The sequence below is a fragment of the Elephas maximus genome, chromosome 12, assembly GCF_024166365.1.
Source record: "Elephas maximus indicus isolate mEleMax1 chromosome 12, mEleMax1 primary haplotype, whole genome shotgun sequence".
NCBI classification, from domain to species: Eukaryota; Metazoa; Chordata; class Mammalia; order Proboscidea; family Elephantidae; genus Elephas; species Elephas maximus.
The window spans coordinates 69,475,687-69,499,425 of record NC_064830.1 but is presented as its reverse complement, the minus strand read 5'-3'; the positions used below and the strand labels follow the sequence as shown (position 1 = coordinate 69,499,425).

The 23,739-nt window shown below is 45.6% G+C and overlaps 1 protein-coding gene across 1 annotated transcript in view; it reads left to right on the top strand.

The window, feature by feature from the left end:
• Positions 1-23,739, top strand: part of LOC126087495 (uncharacterized) — a 153,667-nt gene that overhangs the window by 60,419 nt on the left and 69,509 nt on the right. The window contains exons 29-37 of the mRNA XM_049905028.1: positions 1,990-2,170; positions 8,967-9,178; positions 10,830-11,018; positions 11,468-11,607; positions 13,124-13,286; positions 13,395-13,481; positions 19,803-19,940; positions 20,034-20,153; positions 21,678-21,770. Of these exons, the coding sequence (XP_049760985.1) occupies positions 1,990-2,170; positions 8,967-9,178; positions 10,830-11,018; positions 11,468-11,607; positions 13,124-13,286; positions 13,395-13,481; positions 19,803-19,940; positions 20,034-20,153; positions 21,678-21,770 (1,323 nt within the window). The remainder of the gene's footprint in view (positions 1-1,989; positions 2,171-8,966; positions 9,179-10,829; positions 11,019-11,467; positions 11,608-13,123; positions 13,287-13,394; positions 13,482-19,802; positions 19,941-20,033; positions 20,154-21,677; positions 21,771-23,739) is intronic.

The window sequence follows — 23,739 nt, the reverse complement described above, 5'->3', positions numbered from 1 at the left end:
GAGGCTGAAAGTCCAAATCAGGGTCTCAACTGTATCAGTTCTTTCCACGGGCCTCTCCTAGTTCTAGTATCTTTGGCACTCCTTTGCTTGTAGATGGATGGGTCCTTACATGGCGTCTGTCTAACCCCTGTGTGTCTCTGTCCGTCTGCTCTTTTTATAACTCAGATGTGATTAGGTTTAGGACCCACCCTCCACTTGTATGACCTAATTAACATAACAAAAGAAAGCCCTATTTCCAAATAGGATCACATCCACAGGTACAGGGGCCAAGACTCCAGTAACATATTTTGGGGGGACACGATTCAGTCAACCACAGGAAGGTTATGACTTTAACATATCTTTTTGGAGGACACAACTGAACCCAAAAACAGAGTTCATTCTTTTTAGTATGTTGGGATTGATCGTGTGCCCGTCAACTGAACAGGTGATGTGCTCTTATGAGACACACACTTTTTGTGTTTATTTTTAAATTGATTTTAACTTGTACCAATACTGCATGAATAAATTCACCTTGTAAAAAAAATAAGTCATTTAAAATGAGGCTAAAACTGAATTCTGAAAAGGAGGGTGAGAATGGTTGCATAGCTCAAAGGATGGAACCAGTGTCTGTGAATTGTACATGTAGAAACGGTTGGATGAGTTTATGTTTTGCTGTGTATATTCCCAACACCAACAAGAAAATAAGATTAAGAAAATAAATAAAATCAGGCTAAAATTCCCTTTAACCAATGCCACCCCAATACTGGTCTCCTTGTCAGCCACCTGGAGGCGACAGTGGTTATAGTCTAAGACACAGAGCAGAGATGTTCTCCTGTTCGTTTCTTCTGTGGACTTGTCAGAAGCACATAGTTTCACTTGGTGTGTCTTGCTGTGCCTTCTTCGGCAATGGGTCTTGGAAAACTTTCCATGTCTTTTTTTTTTTTTTTAAATAAGCTTTTTTATTTTTGAATAGTTGTACATTTACAGAAAAGTTGTAAAGATAGTAAGAGAGTTCCCAAATACCCCACACTTAGTTTTTCTTACACTTAACATTTTTTATTAATTTTCTTATTGTGCAATATACACATTAGAACATTGTCAATACAGTGTCTGTAGTTATGTATGGTGCAGGGACATTGATTACATCCTTCATGTTGTACAGCCATTCTCGTTATCCTTTTCCAAATTATTCCACCACCATTAACATACACTCAACACCCACTTAGCAAAAACTCCCCCTTTCCCCTCCCTCTCACTCTGGGTAACCGTTAATCATCTTTGGCTTTTCTATGTTTGCTTATTTCACGTAAGTGATACTACCATACAGTATCTGTCCTTTTGTGACTGACTTACTTGGCTCAGCATGATGTTTTCAAACTTCGTCCGTGTCATAGCATGTATTAGGACTTCATTTCGCTTTATGACTGAGAAATAGTCCACTGTATGTGTGTACGTACCCCATTTGGTTTATCCGTTCATCTGTGGATAGCCATTTAGGCTGTTTCCTTCTATGTTATTTTGTAGGGATAGACTGTAATCTTTTAAGTGGCCGTGCAGTATTCCATGTGTGGCTCTCCCACATTTTGTTTGTCCAGTTCCCTCTTGGTGGTTTTTACAAGGGCGTGTCTGAACAACCATGGATGTGCCTCCATAGGCAGATGTGTGTGTTTGTGTGTGTGTGTGTGTGTGTGTGTGTCAGGAGGGTCTCTGAGGCAGATGTCACGATGTGAAGTTTCTGACTTAATCTGTGTCTCTTATATCAGTCTGATGAATGGCTGGGCAGATTTTTAATTTTCAGTCCAAGATATTTTTTACTTTCTCACCTGTATATTTAGAAGGTAACAGGTAAGGTGCAGAACGATAGGAGCTATGGCTTGTATGGCTTGGGTGGTGGAGTCGGGGCAGATCCTGACAGCCAGGGGCTTAGTTGCTATAGTGAAGAACAAGTGGAACATTTTGGGCTGGGAGTGGCATGATGCAATGGGCATCTTGGGTGTGGAATTTCTCCAGTTTGTGCTGCAGGTGCCTGAGAGGCAGATGGATTACCGGACACAGCTGTACCACTCAAGCCTCCGCCAGCCCCATGTGGAGAGCAGCACACACCTGAAGGTGCAGTACGATGGGCGGCTGCCCTTGGTGGCTGGCTTGCAGTGGAAGGACAGATCCCGGGCCACCCTGTGGAAGTGGGAAGGTGAGTGTTGACTGGAGTATCCTTCACTAGTGGTTCGGATTTCTGGCCTCTAGGCCCTTGTTCAAGGTGTGCCAACCACCTAGAACCCTTTCCTTTTTGTTTTGCCTCACTACCTCCTTTGTGTCCCATGACACTTAGAATTACAGCCAGACTTTTTACCCTGACCTGTAAAGCTCAACATGATCTAGCCCCTGCCTACCTCACCAATCTTCTCTTATCCCCACTCTTCCTGTTACCTCTTGTCCTGCAGCCACATTGAGCTCGTTTCTGTTTCCCAAACATGATAAATTGTTCCCTACCTTGGTTTACTCCTTTGTTCTGATGGAGCACATCCTCTAGTAGCTTCCTGGGAGAGGGTACATGGCAGGTAAACATTTTGAGAGGCCCTTAGCATTTGCTGCTGTTCTCCTTGGAACACTGTTTTCCTTGCCTTTTAGAAACAGATTTACTATAGTTTATTCTTTGAAATTCCCAAGAAAGGTGATCCAACTGAATGTGGAAATTATAGAACAATATCATTAATGTCACACGCAAGCAAAATTTTGCTAAAGATCATTCAAAAATGGCTGCAGCAGTGTATTGACAGGGAACTGCCAGAAATTCAGGCCGGTTTCAGAAGAGGACGTGGAACCAGGGATATCATTGTGATGTCAGATGGATCCTGGCTGAAAGCAGAGAATACCAGAAGGATGTTTTCTGTGTTTTATTCACTATGCAAAGGCATTCAACTTGTGGATCATAACAAATTATGGATAACATTGTGAAGAATAGGAATTCCAGAACACTTAATTGTGCTCATAAGGAACCTTTACATAGATCAAGAGGCAGTTGTTCGGAGAGAACAAGGGGTTACTGATTGGTTTAAAGTCAGGAAAGGTGTGCGTCAGGGTTGTGTTCTTTCACCATACCTATTCAATCCATATGCTGGCAAATAATCCGAGAAGCTGGACTATATGAAGAAGAACGGGGCATCAGGATTGGAGGAAGACTCATTAACGACCTGCGTTATGCAGATGTCACAACCTTGCTTGCTGAAAGTGAAGAGGACTTGAAGCACTTACTAATGAAGATCAAAGACCACAGCCTTCAGTATGGATTGCACCTCAACATAAAGAAAACAAAAATCCTCACAACAGGACCAATAAACAACATCACGATAAACAGAGAAAAGATTGAAGTTGTCAAAGATTTCGTCTTACTTGGATCGACAATCAACAGCCATGGAAACAGCAGCCAAGAAATCAAAAGACGCATTGCATTGGGTAAATCTGCTGCAAAGGACCTCTTTAAAGTGTTGAAGAGCAAAGATGTCACCTTGAAGACTAAGGTGTGTCTGACCCAAGCCATGGTATTTTCAGTCACATCATATGCATGTGAAATCTGGACAATGATTAAGGAAGACCGAAGAAGAATTGACACCTTTGAATTGTGGTGTTGGCAAAGAATATTGAATATACCATGGACTGCCAAAAGAACGAACAAATCTGTCTTAAAAGTACAACCAGAATGCTTCTTAGAAGCAAGGATGGCGAGACTGTGTCTTACATACTTTGGACATGTTGTCAGGAGGGATGAGTCCCTGGGGAAGGACATCATGCTTGGCAGAGTACAGGGTCAGCGGAAAAGAAGAAGACCCTCAATGAGATGGATTGACACAGTGGCTGCAACAATGAGCTCAAGCATAACAACAATTGTAAGGATGACGCAGGACCGGGCAGTATTTCCTTCTGTTGTGCATAGGGTCGCTATGAGTTGGAGCTGACTCGACGGCATCTAACAACAACAACAACAATTCTTTGAATTAATTCAAAAAGTGAATTAGACAATGAGTTCGTTGTTGTTGGAGCTGAGTAATTGTCGTATGGCTGGTTCATTATATTACGGTTTCTACTTTTGTATATACTTGAAATTTAAAAAAAAATTTTTAAATGGTGTATAACAAAAACAGTAATCTGCTCCATGTCTTCCTGACTCAAGTCTTACTCACCAAGCAGTCACTATAAGCTATTTGAGATGTTTCTTCTTTTACCCTCTGTATTTGAAAATAATACCATCATGCTGCTATTTCTTGATTTTTCTGTTTTAGGCATTCTCCATAGATTTCTTACTAAGGATTTCTTATGCCAGCCCTTTTCAAAGGTCTCTTTCCCTCCATCCTCCTAAAAGAGGATTAACATTTTGTTAAATCGGTGTTCAATGTTTACATAATTTTGACTCTGTAAATGTTCTTCATGGCTGAGACACATGTTGTACTAAGATTGCAACTTTTTTGTTTTTCCCAGAGTTATAATTGCCTCTCCCCCTATTTGATTAGTTTTCCAGAATTTTCCTCAACGTAACAAAACTCCTCTCTAGACATAACAAAACTCTTCTCCAGACAAACGTATCAGATAATGTATTGGCTTCAAACATTTATCCTATTTTTCTTGGAGACTCTCCCTGGAGCTTCTGTCCTCCTGCTCCAGTGTAGACTAGTGGAACAGCTGTGGTCCTCCCTTCACCATTACCCTGAGAATTTCTTCCACCTCTGGGTCACAACCCCTGTTTCTTGCATCCCATGTCATCTTCTTTCTTGATTTGCTCCTTTATTCTGGTGGAGCACATCCTTCAGAAGCTTCCTGAAATAGAACACATGGAAAGTAAACATTTTGAGAGCCCCTGAATGTTTAAAAGGAGCTCTGGTGGAGCAGTGGTTAAGTGCTTGGCTGCTAACCAAAAGGTTGGTGGTTCAAACCCACCAGCCGCTCCACGGGAGAAAAATATGGCAGTCTGCTTCTGTAAAGATGTACAGCAGCTTTGAAACCCTATGGGACAGTTCTACTCTGTCCTATAGAGTCTCTGTGATTCAAAATCAACCTAATGGAAATGAGTTTTGAATGTTTAAAGTCCCTTCATTTTACCTGGATAATTTGAGCAGAGAATTGTAAGTTGGAAATAATTTTCCCTTGGGATTTTGAAGATAGTTCCACTGTTGTTTAGAACTAGTTGAGAGGTCTGATGCTATTTCTGATCCATGATCCTTTGTGATTTTCTCACTTTCTGGAAGCTTTTGGGAGCTTGTCTTTATTCCTAGTGCCTAAAATCTCATGATGACGGCCTTGTTGTGATTCTATGTTTGTCCATTGCACTGGGCACTTAGCAAAAGCCCTTTCAATTTGCAAACTCATCATTCAGGTCTGGGAAATTTTCTTGTACAATTTCTTTGATAATTTCCTTTCCTTTGTTTTCTGGAATTCTTTTTGGTCAGATGTTGGTCAGAAACTGAGTCTCTTCTTTTCTCTCCTTTGTTCCATCTCATTTTCCTTTTGTTCTATTTTGAGAGCTGATTTCCTCAACCTCATCGGCCAACCCTTCTACTGACACTTATGTTTTGGCTATTGTATATTTCTAAGAACTTTTTTGTTGTGGAAAGTTCCCTTTTCTTTTTTTTTTTTTAATAGCATCCAGTTTCATGAACAACTATAGGGTTGCTATGAGTCGGAATTGACTCAATGGCAACGGGTTTTGGTTTTGGTTTCATGAATGCAATATCTTCTCTGAGGTATAAATTATGGAATTTGGGGGGTTTTATCCATTCCTTGTGATTTTCTTCTTGTTTCTGTCTTTCCTGTTAGAGGCTTTCCCCAAATATCAGGAGATCTTGGGTCTGTGCTCAGGTTGAAGAGTGAGTTACTTGGGGGTGGGGAGTACTTGTTGACTGCTGGGCTTCCGTTTTGAGCAATTGGGTGGTGTCCAGGGATGGATTAAGGCACGTGAGGGCCCTAAACACTGATAATCTGTGGTGTCCCCTCCTCTGCTTGCTGACACATATGAATGGGAAATGTGAGTTATATATGTATATACATGTGTACATGTATATGTGTAAGTGTGTGTCTTACCTATCCATGATGTAACCTCTTTTTAAGCACGACTATAATTTTTTTTTTTTTTTTATAATATTAGCGATTGAATACAAAAGTGGCATATGCCATGTTAACAGAATGAGATGAACTGGATTAGAAAATTTTTAGTGGCTAAATATAACAAGAGTTAGACTCTGACAGCGCACCCTCGCCTCTTGTTTACTGGAAAGAAATAGTATACTCCCAAGAGACCCACTGAGATAAGGAGTTTCAGTTACATGGGAGGGGACTGTAGGAGACAGATGTCAATGAAGGTGTTGAAGAGGTAGGAGCCTCATAGCTTAAACAACCTTGCATGTGGATGCCCTCATGACCCTGCGTGAATTTTATTTCCGGCCAGCACATTCTTACGCACTGGAGCTGGTATCGGTTTCGTTTAATGCCCTGCCAGTTCCCTTCCACTACCGTGCTCACTTTTCCTTGTGTCCTGTCTGCTTGGCATCTATGAGTCTTGCTTTGAACAACTGGTGATCCTGTTTTGTTGATGCCCTCAGCTCGTGCTAACCTTGCTTACTGGGCAATCAGTCCCTGGTGGTGTCTTAGTTTCCTAATGCGGTTGTAACCCAAATACCACAAATGGGTGGCTTTAAAGAACAGAAATTAATTTTCTCACAGTCCTGGAGGCTAAAAGTCTAAATCAGGGTCTTGGCCATGTCAGTTCCTTCCTTATCATTAGCCCCGTGCATTCCTTGTGATCTTCATATGGCATCTGTCTTCCCAGTTTGTGCTTGCTTGTCTCTGTCTCTATGCTGTTCTTTATATAACTCAGAAGCAATTAGGTTTAGGACCTACCTTACACTTGTATGACCACAACTGATTTATTGATTACATTATGGAAGATGATTATATTATATTACATTTATAGGTATAGGGGTTAGGATTCTAACATGTATATTGGTGGAACACAATTCAATTCATAACAGTGGGGACCTGGCACTCACTGGGGTCTCCCAGGGTCTGCATCTATGGATCTTTTCTTTCTAGTTATTCTGTTCTTTTATGGAGCAAACTTCCCATCTCCTGCCGGGAGGGATAGCAGTGGGGAGAGGACTGGTCTACTCCCTATTCAGCATCTCCCTGTTTTCAGCTTGGCAGATCACCGCCTGCCTTTGCTGTGCCTGGTGCCCCTGCCTCCCAGAGAGTAAATCTCCGCAGAGAGTAAATCTTCCATCTCCAGTAGGGGTTGCCTTCTACTTCCACTGGCACTTATCTGTAATTTAGGTCTCAGCTAAGTGGTTATTTCCTCCGAGAAGCCTTCAGTGACCTGCCTGATCTTAATAAAATTCCCTCTTTATTTTCCTTCACAGCACTCAGCATGTTCCACTTAGGTGGGCACTTGTGTGTTTATTTGTTCACCATCTTCCCCATTGCCCCAAGACTACAAAAGGCAGCAACTGTGCCTGTTTGTTTACTGCCAGATCCCAAGAGCCTCAAGCAGCAGTATTTGAGTGAATGAATTGGAATAATCATCACAAAATATGAGGGGGGTTCTGCAGCCTAGTTTAGTTCATCACGATGGAAGGAGAGGCTCAAAGACATCACATAGCTTGGAAGAGCAATGGTCATGCTCTTTATCACCACACTACACTGCCCCATCCAGCTTTTACCAAACCCTTGCCTCTAGTTCTTTTTTCCAGCGTTTTATTATGAAAACATTCCAGACATACTGAAAAGTTAAAAGAATTGTACAGTGAAGATCCACACACCCTCTACCTAGATTCTACCACCAACATTTTACTGTACTTGCTTAATCACCTCTCCGTTCACCTATCCATCCATCTTTTTTCTTTTTATTTTGTTTTTGTTGTGGAGAATGTACGTGGCGAAACATACGCCAATTCATCCATTTCTACGTGTAAAATTCAGTTGTACAACCATTCTCACGCTCCTTTTCAGAGTTGTCCCCCCTAATTAACACAAACTTACTGCCCCCTATGGTTCCTATCTAATCTTTCATGTTACTGTTGTCACTTTGGTCCCATCTAGATAGTTCTTCCAAAAAACCAAACCCATTGCCGTTGAGATGATTCCGACTCATAGCGACCCTGCAGGGCAGAGTAGAACTGCTCCATAGGGTTTCCAAGGAGCAGCTGGTAGATTTGAACTGCCGACCTTTTGGTTAGCAGCCAAGCTCTTAACTACTGCACCACCAGAGCTTCTAGATAGTTCTTAAAAGAGCATAATACTCAAGGTAAACTTTTTTTTACTAGCTAAGGTAAACTGTTGTCTGGTTTTAAGAAGACTTCAAGGGATATTTTTGGTTTAAGGTTTAAAGATTATTTCAGGGCAACAGTTTTAGGGGTTCATCCAGCCTCCATGGCTCCAGAAAGTCTGGAGCCGTCTTATTTTTTGTTGCAGTTCAAAGTAAGCCATAGACATCAGTATATTTCACCCCGAGACATATGCACATGTGTACCTTTATCGGTGGTTAAGCATGAGATTACTAACTGAAAGACTGGCAGTTTGATCTCACCCAGAGGTGCCTTGGAAGACAAGCCTGGTGTTCTCTTTCTGAAAGGTCGCGGCCTTGAAAACCCTATGGAGCAGTTCTTCTGTGCACACATGGGGTCTCCGTGAGTCTGAAATGACTCGATGTTCAACTAACAACACTACCTTTAACTAGAGGGAAATGCATTTATCTCTAGGGTACCATTTGATGAGTTTTGACAGGTGCGTATACCTGTGTAACCCATATCGCTGTTGAGATTCAAAGTATTACCATCATTCTAGAAAGTTCCCTCATGCCCCATCCCAGCCATTCCCAGCTTTGAGAGGTACCTGCGGTGGCCATGAGGAGACTGTTGTGACTGCTCTTCACCGAAGGGAGTTACCACCTGCTGGAGGCTCCACTTCTGCCCCACTTACTGGCTTCTGCCCCTCTTTGCCCTTCACAGGAGCCTTGAACCTGGAGAGTCCATGGCTGATGATCTCCGCAGCTCACAGGCTACATTGGCCACAGCACGCCATGTTCCAGGCTATCCTGGAGCTGACACTGGGCAAGGCCTGGGCCCTCAAGAATCTGGTGGTGAACGTGGCCTTGAGGAGCCAGGGCTGGAACAAGGAGGGCAAGATCCACATCTACACCCCGAAGACCACCTACCTCCGGGTGAGCAGTGCTTGGCCACCCCCTGCCCCTGTATTGGACGACCATCCCAGCAGAAGGAGCTGTGTGGGGCAGAGCAGAAGGGTCCCCAGGGAGCTCTGACCACCCCAACACATGAGCCTGATTTCCTCGCTGTTTGGATCTTCCATGCAGAGGAGGGAAACCCAAGACCCATGGGTCATACCAGCCCACAGATGTGGCATGTTTGGCTCACCCAGCGTTTACAACAATCAGAATTAGCTGCCAGGTGAACCTGAGAGAGGGGGGTATTTAAAAAATCTGGATTTCCATACTCTTTTTTTGTGTGTTCATTAGGTGAAAGTTTACAGAGCAAATTACATTCCCATTCGATAGTTTGAACATGAAGTATTTCATGGCCTTGGTTTCATTCCCCACAACGTGTCAGCACTCTCTCCATTTCCACCCTGGGTTCCCCATTTCCTTTCTCCCTGATTTTCTACCCCTTCCTGCCTTCTCATCTTTGCTTTTGGGCAGATATTGCCCTTTTGATTTTATGTAATAGATTGTTCTAAGGAGCATTTGTCTCTTGGGTAGATTCCCACATTCTTGCTTCACAGCTGAGGGGAAGTAAAATGAAATCTGAAGATAGGTCTTATGGTACCTTGGAAACAAGTAGCTGTAAGTGAGGAACAATAGGGCTTTTGCCGAATATTTCCAAAGATGTAGGTTAGTTTTATACCCACTGCTGATTGCAATGAAGCCTATGTAGCAGACAGAGCCAGGACAGGCATGAGAGGTGGCCAGCAACTCATGCTGTTGACACACCAGAGGATGGTGGCCTGCCCAGGGTGGTGACAGCAGAGGTGGTAGGAAGGTTCCAGGTTCAGCAGCTGGTTTGAAGGCAGGGCTGATGAATTAGCAGTGGGAGGGAGTGCAGGGGAAGAGACAAACTTGATTCCAAGGTATGGGCCCAAGCAGCTGGCAGAAGGAAGTACCTTTTCTGAAATCAAGCAGCCAGCAGATTCCAGGGGAAAGGCCAGGGGGACAGCAACATATGAGACAAGGTGTGACATTCAGGTATTTGGCTAGAGGTTCAGCAATGCCCAAACCCTGTCTTAGCCCTGTCACCTCCCCTGTAAGGCTCCTAGGAGCCAAGTGAACAAGGAACAGCAGCCAACTGGGCCCCCAGCCCCAGGTGTTGCTTCCTGGGCCTGTGCCCAGCATCCTTAGGAGTAGTGGGCTGGGTGTGCAGTCCAGTACAAGGCTACAAATGCTCTATACCTGCCCCCCAAAATCAGGCCACAATTACCCTGGGATCTTCCCAGGCTCTGAAGACCACAGCAGGGATACTTACGTGAGGGAGAGAGGCCAACTGTCCACGTGTGCCCTTTGGGGTACATAGACCCTGCCAGCTAGTAATTAGTGGCACAATGAGATCATATTCCCTCCATGAGCTGAGGAGGAGGAGGGAAAAGGGGGCTGGGGCTGGGAAGATGGAAAAGACTTTTTTCTCATTCCTCAAGGCCCCGTAGGAGCAACCAGCTCCTCTTAGTACAGTCAGGAAAGGCCTCACAAAGATGGCATTGGAGGGGTTTTGAAGGATGAGTAGGAGTTCCCTGGGAGGGAAAGAAATGAAAGCGCATCCCGGGGGGAGGAAATAGGGTATGCAGAGGCCTTCCTTGCCTTACTGCAGGTTTCCACGGTGATGGCCTTGGAGCGGAGCCTTTTCCGCAGCTGGAATGAACTCGAGTCAGTCTGGAATGCGCCTGTGAAGAGTGAGATTCATGTGGAGAACAGCCGGGACTGGAAGATCCTTCACTGCTGGCTGAGGGGCCCCCAGAGGGAGCTGAACCTAACTGCGGCCTACAGGCACACAGAATGGGTAAGAACCTGGTGGCCTGTGCTGGGGGCTCCGCCATCCAGAGAGACCTGGAATCTCTCACCTGAGTCCCCTCTCTCTCTGCTTAGATGGGAAAGGGCTTCATGTCCTAGCACTGCCACTAACTTGGCATGTGACCTTGGGCACCCTAGTTAGGCCACTCTGAGACTCAGTTTCTTTATCTTCAAAATGAACCCCAACCATATCAGCACAGACCCCAGAACAAAGCTCAGCCTCTGTGAGCCAGGGAACCCAGCTGCTTTATCTTACTGGGCCTTGGTGTGGCAGCATGCCAGTGAGGCTCCCCTTGGACTGGTGGGGTGGAGGCTGCAGCCCAGGCCAGCAGCCCTTCTCAGGTTGTAATTCCCAGGGGTGAGTTGGTGGGCAGTTGGCAGCTGCCGTTCAGGTCCACCTCCAGGGCAGGGTGGCCAGCAGCCCACTCCATGTTGCAGCCCCGGAAGACCCACATATCACTGATGGCTCTGAGGACCGGCGCTCAAGGCCAGTCTCAGGGCCTGCAGCTGGAAGGCAAGCTGGAGGAGCTGAAGCATGACGGGAGATCGTACCAGAAGCGAGGGACCTTCCTCCTTAGGTACGTGTACCCCCTGCTCCTAGGGTGACACTCTAAGGCAGGCCACATCCCTGCTAGTCTGCCCCCTACAGAGGTGTCTGGATGATCAAACACTGTGTGCATCACTTGCCCAAGTCCAATTTTCTCGTGCAGAAGGTCACCAAGTGGGGGCAGGATGTGCAATGCTGCCTGGAGAGGCCTATATTGGTCTGCTAGGGACCAGCCCCAGTCAGCCCATAACTCAGAGAAAAGCCACCTCACTTCAAAGCCCCCATATCTCAGCCTTCATTAGTATGCCCAAATTGCCCCAGCCTGAAACCTGCTGGGGTGAGTGGGGGGTCTCTTCCCTCACAGGCACAGCTGGTTAAAAAGGCTGTCCCTTGTGTGCAGGAAACAGCATAGGGATGGAATTAGCAGACCTAACCTGAACTCCAGGCATTGCGTGGACTAGCTGTGCAACCTTAGACGAGCCACCTACCATTAATAAAATGACAGCAGTAATGTCAAAAAAGCAGCAGCTCTCATCTCCAGAGGCCTCATTCATTTGTTTAGTCCATTTATGTTTACAGAGTACCTGCTATGTGCCAAGTGCTACTTTAAAAAGGCACCTGGAAATAGCAGAGGAAAAAAAAGGCAGAAATCCCTGCCCCTGGGGAGCTTGAATTCTCTGCATGCATTATCTCTAATAATCCCCAGGTGGGTGGTATTATTATTACTCCCATTTTACTGTTATTTACTATTATTATTATTACCTCCATTTTACAGATGGGAAGACTGAGGTATAGAGGAGTTGAGTCCCTTGCCCAAAGTCACACAGCTAGTGAGAGGCCGAGCCTGGATTCTAGCTCTGGTCTGCGTAACGCAGACTCCATGTGCTGTATGTCCCTTGAGCCTCTGCTGCCCAGTGGTGAGGGTCCCTAGCCATGCTGTCTTTGTTTCCTAATGGTTCTATAAGAGAAATACCACAAGTGAGTGGCTTTAAAGAACAGAAATTTATTTTTATCACAGTTCATAAAGGGGGAAGTTTGACTTCAGGGCACTGGCTCTAGGGAAGGCCCCCTCTGTCAGCTCTGGGGGAAGGTCCTTGTCTCTTTCAGCTTCTGTAACCACAGCTTTCCTTGGCGATCTTCAGGTGGCATGCATCATCCAGCCGTTTGTGCTTGCTTATCTCTGTTCTAGGTGGCTCAGGTATAGAACACACCCCACAACTGATCTGGCCTCATTAACATAACAAAGTATGCTATTTCCAAATAGGATCACATCTGCAGTTATAGGGGTCAGAACTCCAACACATATTTTGGGGAGACACGATTCAATCTATAATACTGTCTCCCACCTAGGGTTGTCCAGGCAGCTAGTGCGATGGTGAGTGACTCTTAGTTGGCAGATTACCAAGCACAAGGCTGACATGTTCTCTCTGTGAGACAGTCTTAACTCTGCAAGACCATGGAAGACCCAGTCTGAGGCTGGGGACACACTTGCCCCCTGCCCTGCCAGCAGCTTTGATGGCTACAATCTGTTTCCCTCTCTACACCAGGCACCCCCTGGACCTGCCCATCCCACAGAGCCTCCTTCTGCAGGAGACTTTCACAGCTGAGAAGCAACTCCAGCATTTCTCCCTGGAGACCCGCGTGGTCCTGAATGGCCGAGACGAGACTCTGCAGACCATCATCCTGGGCTACCAGGCCGGGCACCCCTATGTGAGTGCGCTCCGGGGTGCAGGGGGAGGGAGACTGGGGACAGGAGGGAGTTCCCCACCCCACCTCCTGCCCCTCTTACATGTGTATATATGTGGTTGTCTCTCCCAGGTCTGTGCAGGCCTGACCCACCCGTACAGCAGCAAGGCTGTCCCCAGCAACTTGGAGGGATGTCTGGTTACTTGGAATCAGCACACTGTAAGTGAGAGAGATCCCAGAGACCTTTACGCCTTCCACCCCAAAAAATCCCAAAACCAAACCCACTGCCGTCAAGTCAATTCCGTCGCGTAGTGATCCTGTAGGACACGGTAGAACTTCCCATAGGGTTTCCAAGGCTGTATCTTTTTTTTTAGTCTTTATGGAAGCAGACTGCCACATCTTTTTCCTGTGGAGTGGCTGATGGGTTTGAACCACAGACCTCAGTTAGCAGCGGAGCGTTTAACCACTGTGCCACCGGGCTCCTTCCCTTTTACCCCCCCAACCCAAACCAAACCCACTGCTGTTGAGTCGATTCCGACTCATAGCGACCCTATAGGACAGAGTAGAACTGCCCCATAGAGTTTCCAAGGAGCGTCTGGTGGATTAGAACTGCCAGCCTTTTGCTTAGCAGCTGTAGCTCTTAACCACTACACCACCGGGTTTCCCTCTTTACCCCAGCCACTCCCAATTCAAGTGGCCACCATTACTCAACTGGGTGACCAAGACATTCTGTTCCACTCTTCCCACCCCCCGCCCACCACCCCAACTACAATCCAGAGGGATTGCTGCAAAATGCTGATATTCTCATGCCACTCCCTTTCTTAAAACCCTCACAACTTCTCTTGGGATAAAGACTCACACCCTGACCCTCTGGTCTTGCTAACTCTTCTAGCTCCCCTCTCAGGCATTCGTTTTACCCAGCTGTGGTTCATTTCCATTCTGGCTCTCTCCTGCCACAGGACCTTTGTACTTCTGTGCTTGGAACTTCTCCTCATGCCTGCCTGCTTCACTTCTGTTCATTGTTTAGGGTTCAGCTCAAGCATTATCTCTTCTGGGAAGCCTTCTCTTCCTCACGTAGCCTCCACATGCACCCCCGCAGAGTACCCTGTACCTTTGCTTCCAACACCTATCACAAATACCAGTTGTGTTTTTGTGTGATTCTTTGATTCATCACTGTCTCCTCTGCAAGTCCATAAGATTCCTGTCTATTGTATTTTTACACAAATAAAGTGCACCTTCTATGTTTGTTTGCCACCTACACCCGCGCAGGTATTTTTGTAAGTGCAGTGTGCTAATTTTTTTTTTTCCAGCAACATGTAAAAAAATTGGCATAGCTCTGCTTATGAAAATACCTGGGGAGGGAGTAGGGTTGGCAAACAAATGTAGAAACTGTGCGTTATTTTCTCAAAATATGGTACTTTATTATTGTAGTCCCAGGAACTGATGCATAATAAGAGCTTAATGAATAATTGTTGCCTCAGTGCTATTTAAAATCCTTTATATACTGTGACCCAGAGTACGGGTCGGCAAACTATCTGTAATTTACCTGGTAGTAAATATTTTTTTCCTTGTTTTTTTTTTTTTTTTTTAATATTTTAGGCTTTGCGGGATATATAGTCTTATGGCGGGGATATGTTAACTAAGGTGCGTGCACAGCAGCTTTCCAAGATGGCTTCTGTTCCAGAGGCCTCTGGGATTAGTAGCAGGACTTATTATGGGATGTCGTGCCTGTACAGTCTCTGGCTCCCCGGGTTCGACTCCCTGGCTGGGACTGTAGCCCCTTGTTGCCCCTAGTTGAATGTCACACAGTGGTCACAGAGGGATGTTCTGAGTGTGTCCCTGGGGCTGGTTTTCTCCAGCTGCTTCTGAAAGGCCATTTTAAAGAAGTTTGCAGGCTATTTTTAGGTACCCTGCCCCCTTGTTCTGGGATATGGCTTTGTTTCTGCGCCCTGGCCCATTTCTTGTTACTTTGTTTGCAGATTTAGAGGCTCCTCTGTTACTTGTCTTAATAAGCACCTGTGTTCCACACCGAACCCCCATTACCTCCCTGATAGTATAGTCTATTTCTCTTTGACTTGCAGTTCTCCTCTAACCACACCAGTCTCTTTGCTGTTCCTCAAACAGGCACCCTCCAATCTCAGGGTCTTTACTCCCTGTCTTAGTCTCTGTGACTACTGCTCGACTCTGCCCTTGTAGCACAAAAGTGCCATAGATAATACATAAATGTATGGGTATGACCATGTTCCAATAAAACTTTATTTAAAAAAGAGGCTAAATTTGGCCCTGTGGACTGAGGTTTGCTGACCTGTGACGTAGAGGGTCCTAGTTTTTGTCTTCCTAGAAACCTATGTTTGGCTATGTGTCTTTTGCAAATTATTTCAAGTGTCTGGACATCAGTTTACTCATCTGTGAAATGGGGACAGCAATACCCATCCCTTATGCAGTGAAAAGTCCCTGGGTGGCGAAAATGGTTTTTTCTCCTACTAAAGATTGGGAGTTTGAACCACCCAGTGGAGCTGTGGAAGAAAGGCTTGGTGATCTACTTCCGTAAAGATTGCAGTAACTAAAACCCTACTGTGTAACACAGAGGGGTGCCAGGAGTGGGGATCTACTCAACAGCAACTGGTTTGGTTTTTTAGTTTATGCAGTGGCTGTGAGACTTGAAATGAAATGACTTATGACGTATTCGAGTTACAACAAACCACACTTACAACCATCTGTGGTTTTTTTTAATACATCTTATAGTTAGTAATGTGTACTACGTACAGTGTTGCAGCTTTGTGATTTGCTGATGTTATCGTTCTCAGGTGTAATGTTTCCAACCCTCAAAGACAAATAAAGATCAGATTCTTAAAGATACTGAAAATAAAAGGCAGTAATAATGAAAACTAGGAAAAAAAAAAAAAGATTACCGACAGAGTAGTCATCAAAACAGAAAACCCTGTTGTAAGTCAGGGACTACCTGTAAAATAATCTCTTTTAAGTACTTAAGGGAAACCCTGGTGGCGTAGTGGTTAAGTGCTATGGCTACTAACCAAGAGGTTGGCAGTTCGAATCCACCAGGCATTCCTTGGAAACTCTATGGGGCAATTCTACTCTGTCCTGTAGGGTCTCTATGAGTCAGAATTGACTAGATGGCAACAGGTTTGATTTTTTTGTTTTTTAAGTACTTAAGACATGATTAATAGGCCCTTCTCAAGGTCTCGTTCCTGACCCTTTTAGGAGAAGTTGAAGCTCTGGGAGATGGCCCCATTCTCCAGTAACTATTTGTTGAAGACCCACTATATGCCAGGCCCTGGGCAAGGAAGAGAGTGGTATATTCTCCACACACACACCCTCCCCTCCCCCACCCCATATACAGAGGTCTGTTGGATGGAACGTGAGGCTAGGCCAGCTGTTGAGCAGCCAGACCTGCCCTTCCGGGGCCTCACTTCCCTGTCAGTTAAATGAGGCTGGGAATGACTCCCTGGAGGTTAGGGAGGTGAAGTCCCGGGAGCTTCAGAGGGGAAACATCGGGCAGGATGACAGCTCAGAACACCTGCAGGAGTCCTTCCCAATGGTGTTTTCTTTTTTTTAACCGGAGATTGCAGAATGGCGCCGTGGGCCAAATCCAGCTTGCAGATGTGTTTGGCTTGGCCTTCTCAGCATTTAAAAAATATTTTGAATTAATTGAAACATTAAAAAAAATCAGATTTGGGGTAAAACACAGACTTCTGCTTCTTAATCAGAAAATCTGACCATATTGGGCCTAAAACCCTACCTGACAACAACAGGCTAAAACCCAATAGATGGTTCCTTCAATTTAATTTAGTTTTTTTTTTTTTTTAAGCATGTCTTTGTTTAACGACACACATTGTTTTCCTCTTCTGGATCTTCTTTTTTTCCTCCCTCCATCTTGGTTCTAAAAAATCCATTATTCTTTTAAAGGTGTACACACACCAGTGATAAATTCTGTGCCAGAGTCTTTTAAACTTCTCAGTCTACATAGATGGCAGAGGGCGGCAACATGCTACTGTGTGCTTGGTATTTGTTGTTGTTAAGTGTTGTTGAGTCGGCTCCGACTCATAGCAACCCTACGTACAACAGAATGAAGCACTGTCTGGTCCTCCGCCATCCTCACAATCATTGTTGTGCTTAAGCCCATTGTTGTAGCCACCGTGTCAATCAATCAATCTTTTTGAGGATCTTCCTCTTCTTCGAGGACCCTCTACTTCACCAAGCATGACGTCCTTCTCTAGGAACTGATCCCTCCTGATAGCATGACCAAAGTATGTGAGACTTAGTCTCGCCGTCTTTGCGTCTAAGGAGTATTCTAGCTGTACTTCTTCCAAGACAGATTCGTTCCTTCCATGGTATATTCAATATTCTTCTCCGGCACCACAATTCAGAGGTGTCAATTCTTCTTCCCTCTTCTTTATTCATCGTCCAATTTTCACATGCATAGGAGGCAATTGAAAACACAATGGCTTGGGTCAGGCACACCTTAGTCTTCAAGGTGACATCTTTGTTTTTTAACACTTTAAAGAGGTCTTTTGCAGCAGATTTGCCCAAGGCAATGGGTCTTTTGATTTCCTGACTGCTGCTTGATTGTGGGTGTTGATTGTGGATCCAAGTAAAATGAAATCCTTGACAACTTCAGTCTTTTCCCCATTTATCATGATGTTGCTTATTGGTCCAGCTGTGGGGATTTTTGTTTTCTTTATGTTGAGGTGTAGTCTGTGGTTGGCATTTAGCAGAAGCTAAATTGTTGCTGGGGGCAGTGGTAGTTCAGTGGTAAAAATTTTTTGCCTCCCGTGCGGGAAACCTGGATTCAATTCCTCACCAACGTACCTCACCCACAGCCACCACTGTCTGTTGGAGGAGGCTTGTGTGTTGCTGTGATGCTGAACAGGTTTCAGCAGAGTTTCCAGACTAAGATAGACTAGGAAGAAAGGCCTGGCTACCAACTTCCAAAAATCAGTCAACAAAAACCCTATGAACCACAATAGCCTGATCTGAGTCTGATCATAGGGACGATGCAGGACTAGGCAGTGTTTCATTCCATTGTGCATGGGGTCGCCATGAGTCAGGGCTGGCTCAATAGCCTTTAACAACAACAGGTAATTGTTGAGTGAATAAATGATTGAGTAACTGTGTGTTAGTTTCCTACTGCTGCTTTAACAAATTACTGCAAATTTAGTGGCCTGAAACAATACCGATTTTATCTTAACAATTCTAGAGGTCAGAAATTTGAAATGGGTCTGTTTCACTGGGCTAAAATCATGGTGTTGGCAGCACTGTTTTTTGTTTGTTTTTGGAGGCTCCCGGAAAGAATTCTGTCCCTTCCCTTTTTCCAGCTTCTAGAAGCCACCTACCTTCCTTGGCTCATGGTCCCTTCTTCTATCTTCAAAGCCAGCAGAGTAAGTAGCACATCTAGCCTCTCTCTGGCTCTGACCCTCCTGCCCTTCTCACAGGAACTCTTATCATTGCATTGGGCCAGCTTTGCTAATCCCGGATCATCTCCCCATCCTTAACTCAATCATATCTGCAAAGTCCCTTTGCCATGTGAGGTGATATGCTCACAGGTTCCAGGAATTAGGATGTAGACACCTTTGTTGTTGTTGTTAGCTACCATCGCGTTGACGCCAACTCACAGTAACCTTATGTACAATGGAATGAATGTGAGTCCATTGTTGTGGCTCTTGTCCAGTCCATCTCACCAAGGGTCTCCCTCACCCTCACTGGCCCTCTCCTTCACGAAGCGCGATATCCTCCTGGCATTGGTCCCTCCTGATGACGTCTCCACAGCAAGTGAGTTGGACAGTATTCTTGTGATCCGTAAGGTTTTCATTGGCTAATTTTTGAAAGTAGATCACTAGGCCTTTCTTCCCAGCCTATCTTAGCCTGTCAGCCTCACTGGGACATCTCCACCATTGGTGACCCTGTTAGTATGTGAACTACCGAAGGCATAGCTCCCAGCATCATAGCAACACCAAGCCTCCATAGTAAGACAACTGATAGATGGTGGGGACATCTTTGGAAGTCCATCATTTTGCCACCCACGCCATGAACTAAATATTCTTCCAACCCAGCACTGCTTTTAGCTTGGGTTTCAGGCTATAGCTAGTGATTCTGCATTCTTCCAAATATTCACCAAGCACCTACTATGTGCCAGAAGCCGTGCTGAGTATTAGGAATACAGCGATGAACAAAACAGGCTAATACTAGGGCACCCCCTTTGGACAAGATGCAGGCACATTTGTCCCCTGGGGGTCACTCCACTTGCCCCGTCTGTGGGCACTGGAGTTGACCATCCCTGTGTAATAGGTCCCCATGCTCCTGTCCCTAGTTTTTCAAGTTTTTAACTTTTTTTAATTGTAATTTGCCAATTCAGCATTTTTCACTTATACTATTCTTGTGTGCAGTTTTTGCCCTAGATTCTGCTTTAACTCATGGATCTTGGGTCCATTTTCTTCCAACTACTGGGTTCCCAGGATGGCATCTGCAGGTACTTAGAGGTGGGAAGCAGCCTCTCAGTGGCTCTGATTCTCGTACCACCAGGCTACGAACCGGGAGGTCAAGGCCACCTTGAAAGTCAACCAGAAGGTTGTGCTGCACTTGAAGGGTCTGCACCGTGACAGATCTCGGCATGGGAAAACCTGGCACAGCCTGGCCCTGGACATGGCCCACTCCTCCCAGGTACCGGTTCCCAGGTCAGGCCATGCTAGTCTTTGCCGTCCAGGCTGAGGTCAGCTGTCTGCGGGACTAAAGCAGGCTGTCTGTTTCTTACAGCTGAAGTTTCCCCAGGCCCTGAGCTTGGACGGTGATGTCATGTTCAGATGGAGTCCCCAAGGAGCCTTTGCCTGCGGTGTGGACGCACGAGCTGCAGTCAACAACAACGTCACATCCCAGGTCGGGACTACATTCTCCTCCCTTACTGAGAAAGGAGGGGCTTTAATGTCAGAGTGCAGGCAAGATGGCCCTGGGAAGCTGACAGCATAGTCCTCATTTTGGCAGTGTGTGTGTGATTAGTCAGTGTGTCTTGGTTATCTAGTGCTGCTGTAACAGAAATACCACAAGTGGTAGCTTTAAGGAACAGAAATCTATTTTCTCACAGGTCAGGAAGCTAGAAGTCTAAATTCAGGGCACCAGCTCGAAGGAAACGCTTTCTCTTTCTGTCAGCTCTGGGGAAAGTCCTTGTCTTTTTTTCAGCTTCCATTCCTCGGACACCTTCATGTGACTGTGTCTTCCCCTCGGTTTTCCTTCTCTGTGCCTAATCTGTTCTTTCGACATCTTAAAGGTGATTGTTTTAAAACACACCCTGCACTGATATGGCCTTGTTAACATAACAAAGAGGGTTCTATTTCCAAATGGGATTATATGCGCAAATATAGGGATTTAGGATTTACAAAACATATTTTTGGGGGACACAGATGAATCCAGAACAGTTGGGATGAGCTGACTGTTGTAATAAACAGAAGTGTGTTCACCGTGAAAGGTTATTCCCTGGTCCTGTCACAGTACAGTGTGGCTGTGCTCCACGTAGTCTGTCAGAGATCCAGGCTCCTTCCACCTTGTGTCTCTGCCCTAGCTGGCAGATAGGGGAGAGGAAGGGTGAAGAATTATGCAGGAGGTTTTATGGGCCAGGCCCATAGCAGTACGTGTCTTCCTGCCCAGGATATTGGCTAGAATATATCACATGACCCCACCTAGCTTGCAAGGGAGGCTAGGAAATGTAGTCTTAGCTGTGTGTCCAAGAGGAAAATGAAATGCGGTTTGGTGAATGTATAGCAATCACTGTAGGTATATTTGTGCATTCATTCATTCATTTACCATATACGGATTGTGTCTGCTGTGTGCCAGGCTCTGTTAAGTACTGAGGATGCCCAGGTAACCGTGTTTCTGTCCCCATCTTCAAGGAGGTTGCAGTCGAGTGGGCTTTTAGCATTATATAAATCCAAGTTCAAATCCCAGCTCCACCTCGGACTAGCTGTGTGGCCATGAGAAAATTACTTAACCCTACTGAGCCTCAGTTTTGCTAGCTGTGAAATGTGCATAGTAACACAAGCCCGGAAGAGCAGCTTTAGAGGATTAAATGAGGGGACAATCGTAAAGCCAGTAACACAGTGCCAGGCATAAGCAGGCACTATAGCAGGTGAAGTACGGGGTCTGGGGTCCCAAAATTGTCCTCCTAGCTCCATAGCTAAGGCCTCACTTCCTAAGCTTCCTTCCAAGTAAGGCAAACTGAGTAAAACTTAGGGTTGAGAAATGCTGAGGGAGGATGGAAGTTTCTGGGATCTGCTGTTGGGCCTGCTTTGGGCAAACTCTGGGATGACTTGTTCCCCTCCTCCCCGACCAGCCAGCTACCTCCAGGTCTCTCCGTCTCACGCCTCTGTTCCCTCTGACCTCCGTTTCTCTGACTCCCCCTCCCAACAGGTCTTGGTCCAGCTGAATGGGTCGGACTCCCACTTCGTGTTTTTCTTCCAGCTCAGACATCCCCATGAGCCAATGTTTCCTCCAAACTTACAGGTATGCACAGTGGTCCCTTGGGGAGAACCTTGAATTGCCTGCCAAGTGCTGCCTCTGAGAAGCCAGGTTGCTGGGAGATGGGGCAGAAGGAAAGGGAGGAAGGAGAAGGGAGGGAGGCCACCCCGTGATGTACTTCGCCAAACAGCCCCTCTGAATCAAGAACAGATGGCAGGGAGGTTTCCAGACCCATCATTTGGAAGTGATTGTCCAGGCGAGAAGAGCTTTTCAGCTCCCTGGGGGTGAAGGGATCACATTTCATCCTTGAGAATGGAGAGAACCAGAATTCGCCCCTCAACATCCTGGCCAATGTTTGGGTTTGGGAGAGGCCCAGGGCATCTTTGTGTGCGATTCTTTAAAGAAGTTCTTTTTTTCTCCCTAATCATCTTGCTAATTTATATTATTTTCATGCCCAGCTTCATGTTAGATCTGATTAGATCCTCATTGTTCGTTTGCTTTTTTTTTTTTAATTGTGTTAACAAAACATTTGCTGTTTCAACAACCTTCACCCGTACAATTCGGTAACATTAATTATGTTCATCATCAATCATCACCATTAACCATTCCCATATTTCCCCATCACCCTTCCCAGAAGCTCCATGTCCCCCAAGCATTGTGTCTTCCTTTCCCTGCCCTCTTGCCCACTCCTGATAATCACTGTTAAACGTTGATTTCTATACGTGGGGCTGTTCTAGGTATTTCATCAGTGGGATCATACATTATTTGTCCTTTTGTGATTGGCTTATTTCATTCATTTATAGTGTTTTCAAGGTTCATCCATGTCATAGCAGGTATCAGGACTTCATGTCTCTCTATGGCTGAGTAATACTCCATTGTATGTATAACCAAACCAAAACCAACCTTATTGCCATTGAGTCAATTCCGACTCGCAGCGGCCCTATAGGACAGAGTAGAACTGCCCCATAGGGTTTCCAAGGGAGTGGCTGGTGGATTCAAACTGCAGACCTTTTGTTTAGCAGCCAAGCTCTTAACCGCTGTGGCGCTAGGGCTGCATTGTATGTACATATGCCACGTTTTGTTTACCCATTCACCTGTGGAGGGACATTTAGGCTGTTTCCACCTTTTGTCTATTGTGAGTAGTGCTGCAGTGAACATGGCTGTTCAAGTACCTGTTTGCAAAGAAGTTTTTTTGACTAAGGGTATTTTTGCCCAGGGTGGGGTAGCAACCCTGGAGGGTTTCACTCTTCAAGGAAAATGAGTCCCCTTTTTCAGGGACAGGAGGAAGACCTCCAGGTAGACAGGCTCCCCAGGGCCAGCCCTTGGAAAGCCCCAACACATTTGTTTCTTCGTTGGACGAGGGCTGTGTGCTAGGTATACAGAAATAAAGCAGTGGAGTCTGGGAGACAGAGTTGTAAACAGGTAACCCTGATAGTGCCAGCCCTGGAGGGCAGACGGGACAGAAGGCGGGGGGACCCTTTAATTCAGCTTCTCGATGCCTGCTGCGTGCTCAACACTATGTTGGCGGGTTTCAGAAAGTCGAAGGTAGACTGAGAACAGCTCTGGCTTCAGGGACTTGATCATTCTCAGATGCGTGTTTTTTTCATGGACAGAGGTTTTGAAATCTGTGGAACTGGAATGTGTCTGAACATCGACAGCATTGCCCAGTGTTCATTATGGCACTATTGACAATGGCCAAAAGGTGGAAGCAACCTAAGGGTCCGTCAGTGGATGAATGGATAAACAAAATGTGGTCTGTCCATAAAATGGAATACTGCTCAGCCATATAGAGAAATGAAGTCCTCATACATGCTGTGACACAGGTGAACCTGGAAAACATTATGCCTGGTGAAATAAGTCAGACACAAAAGGAAAACTACTGACCACATCTACCGGGCCTCCACCAGACTGAGTCCACTACAACTAGATGGCACCCGGCTACTGCCACTGACTGCTCTGACAGGGATCACAATAGAGGGTCCCGGACAGAACTGGAGAAAAATGTAGAACAAAA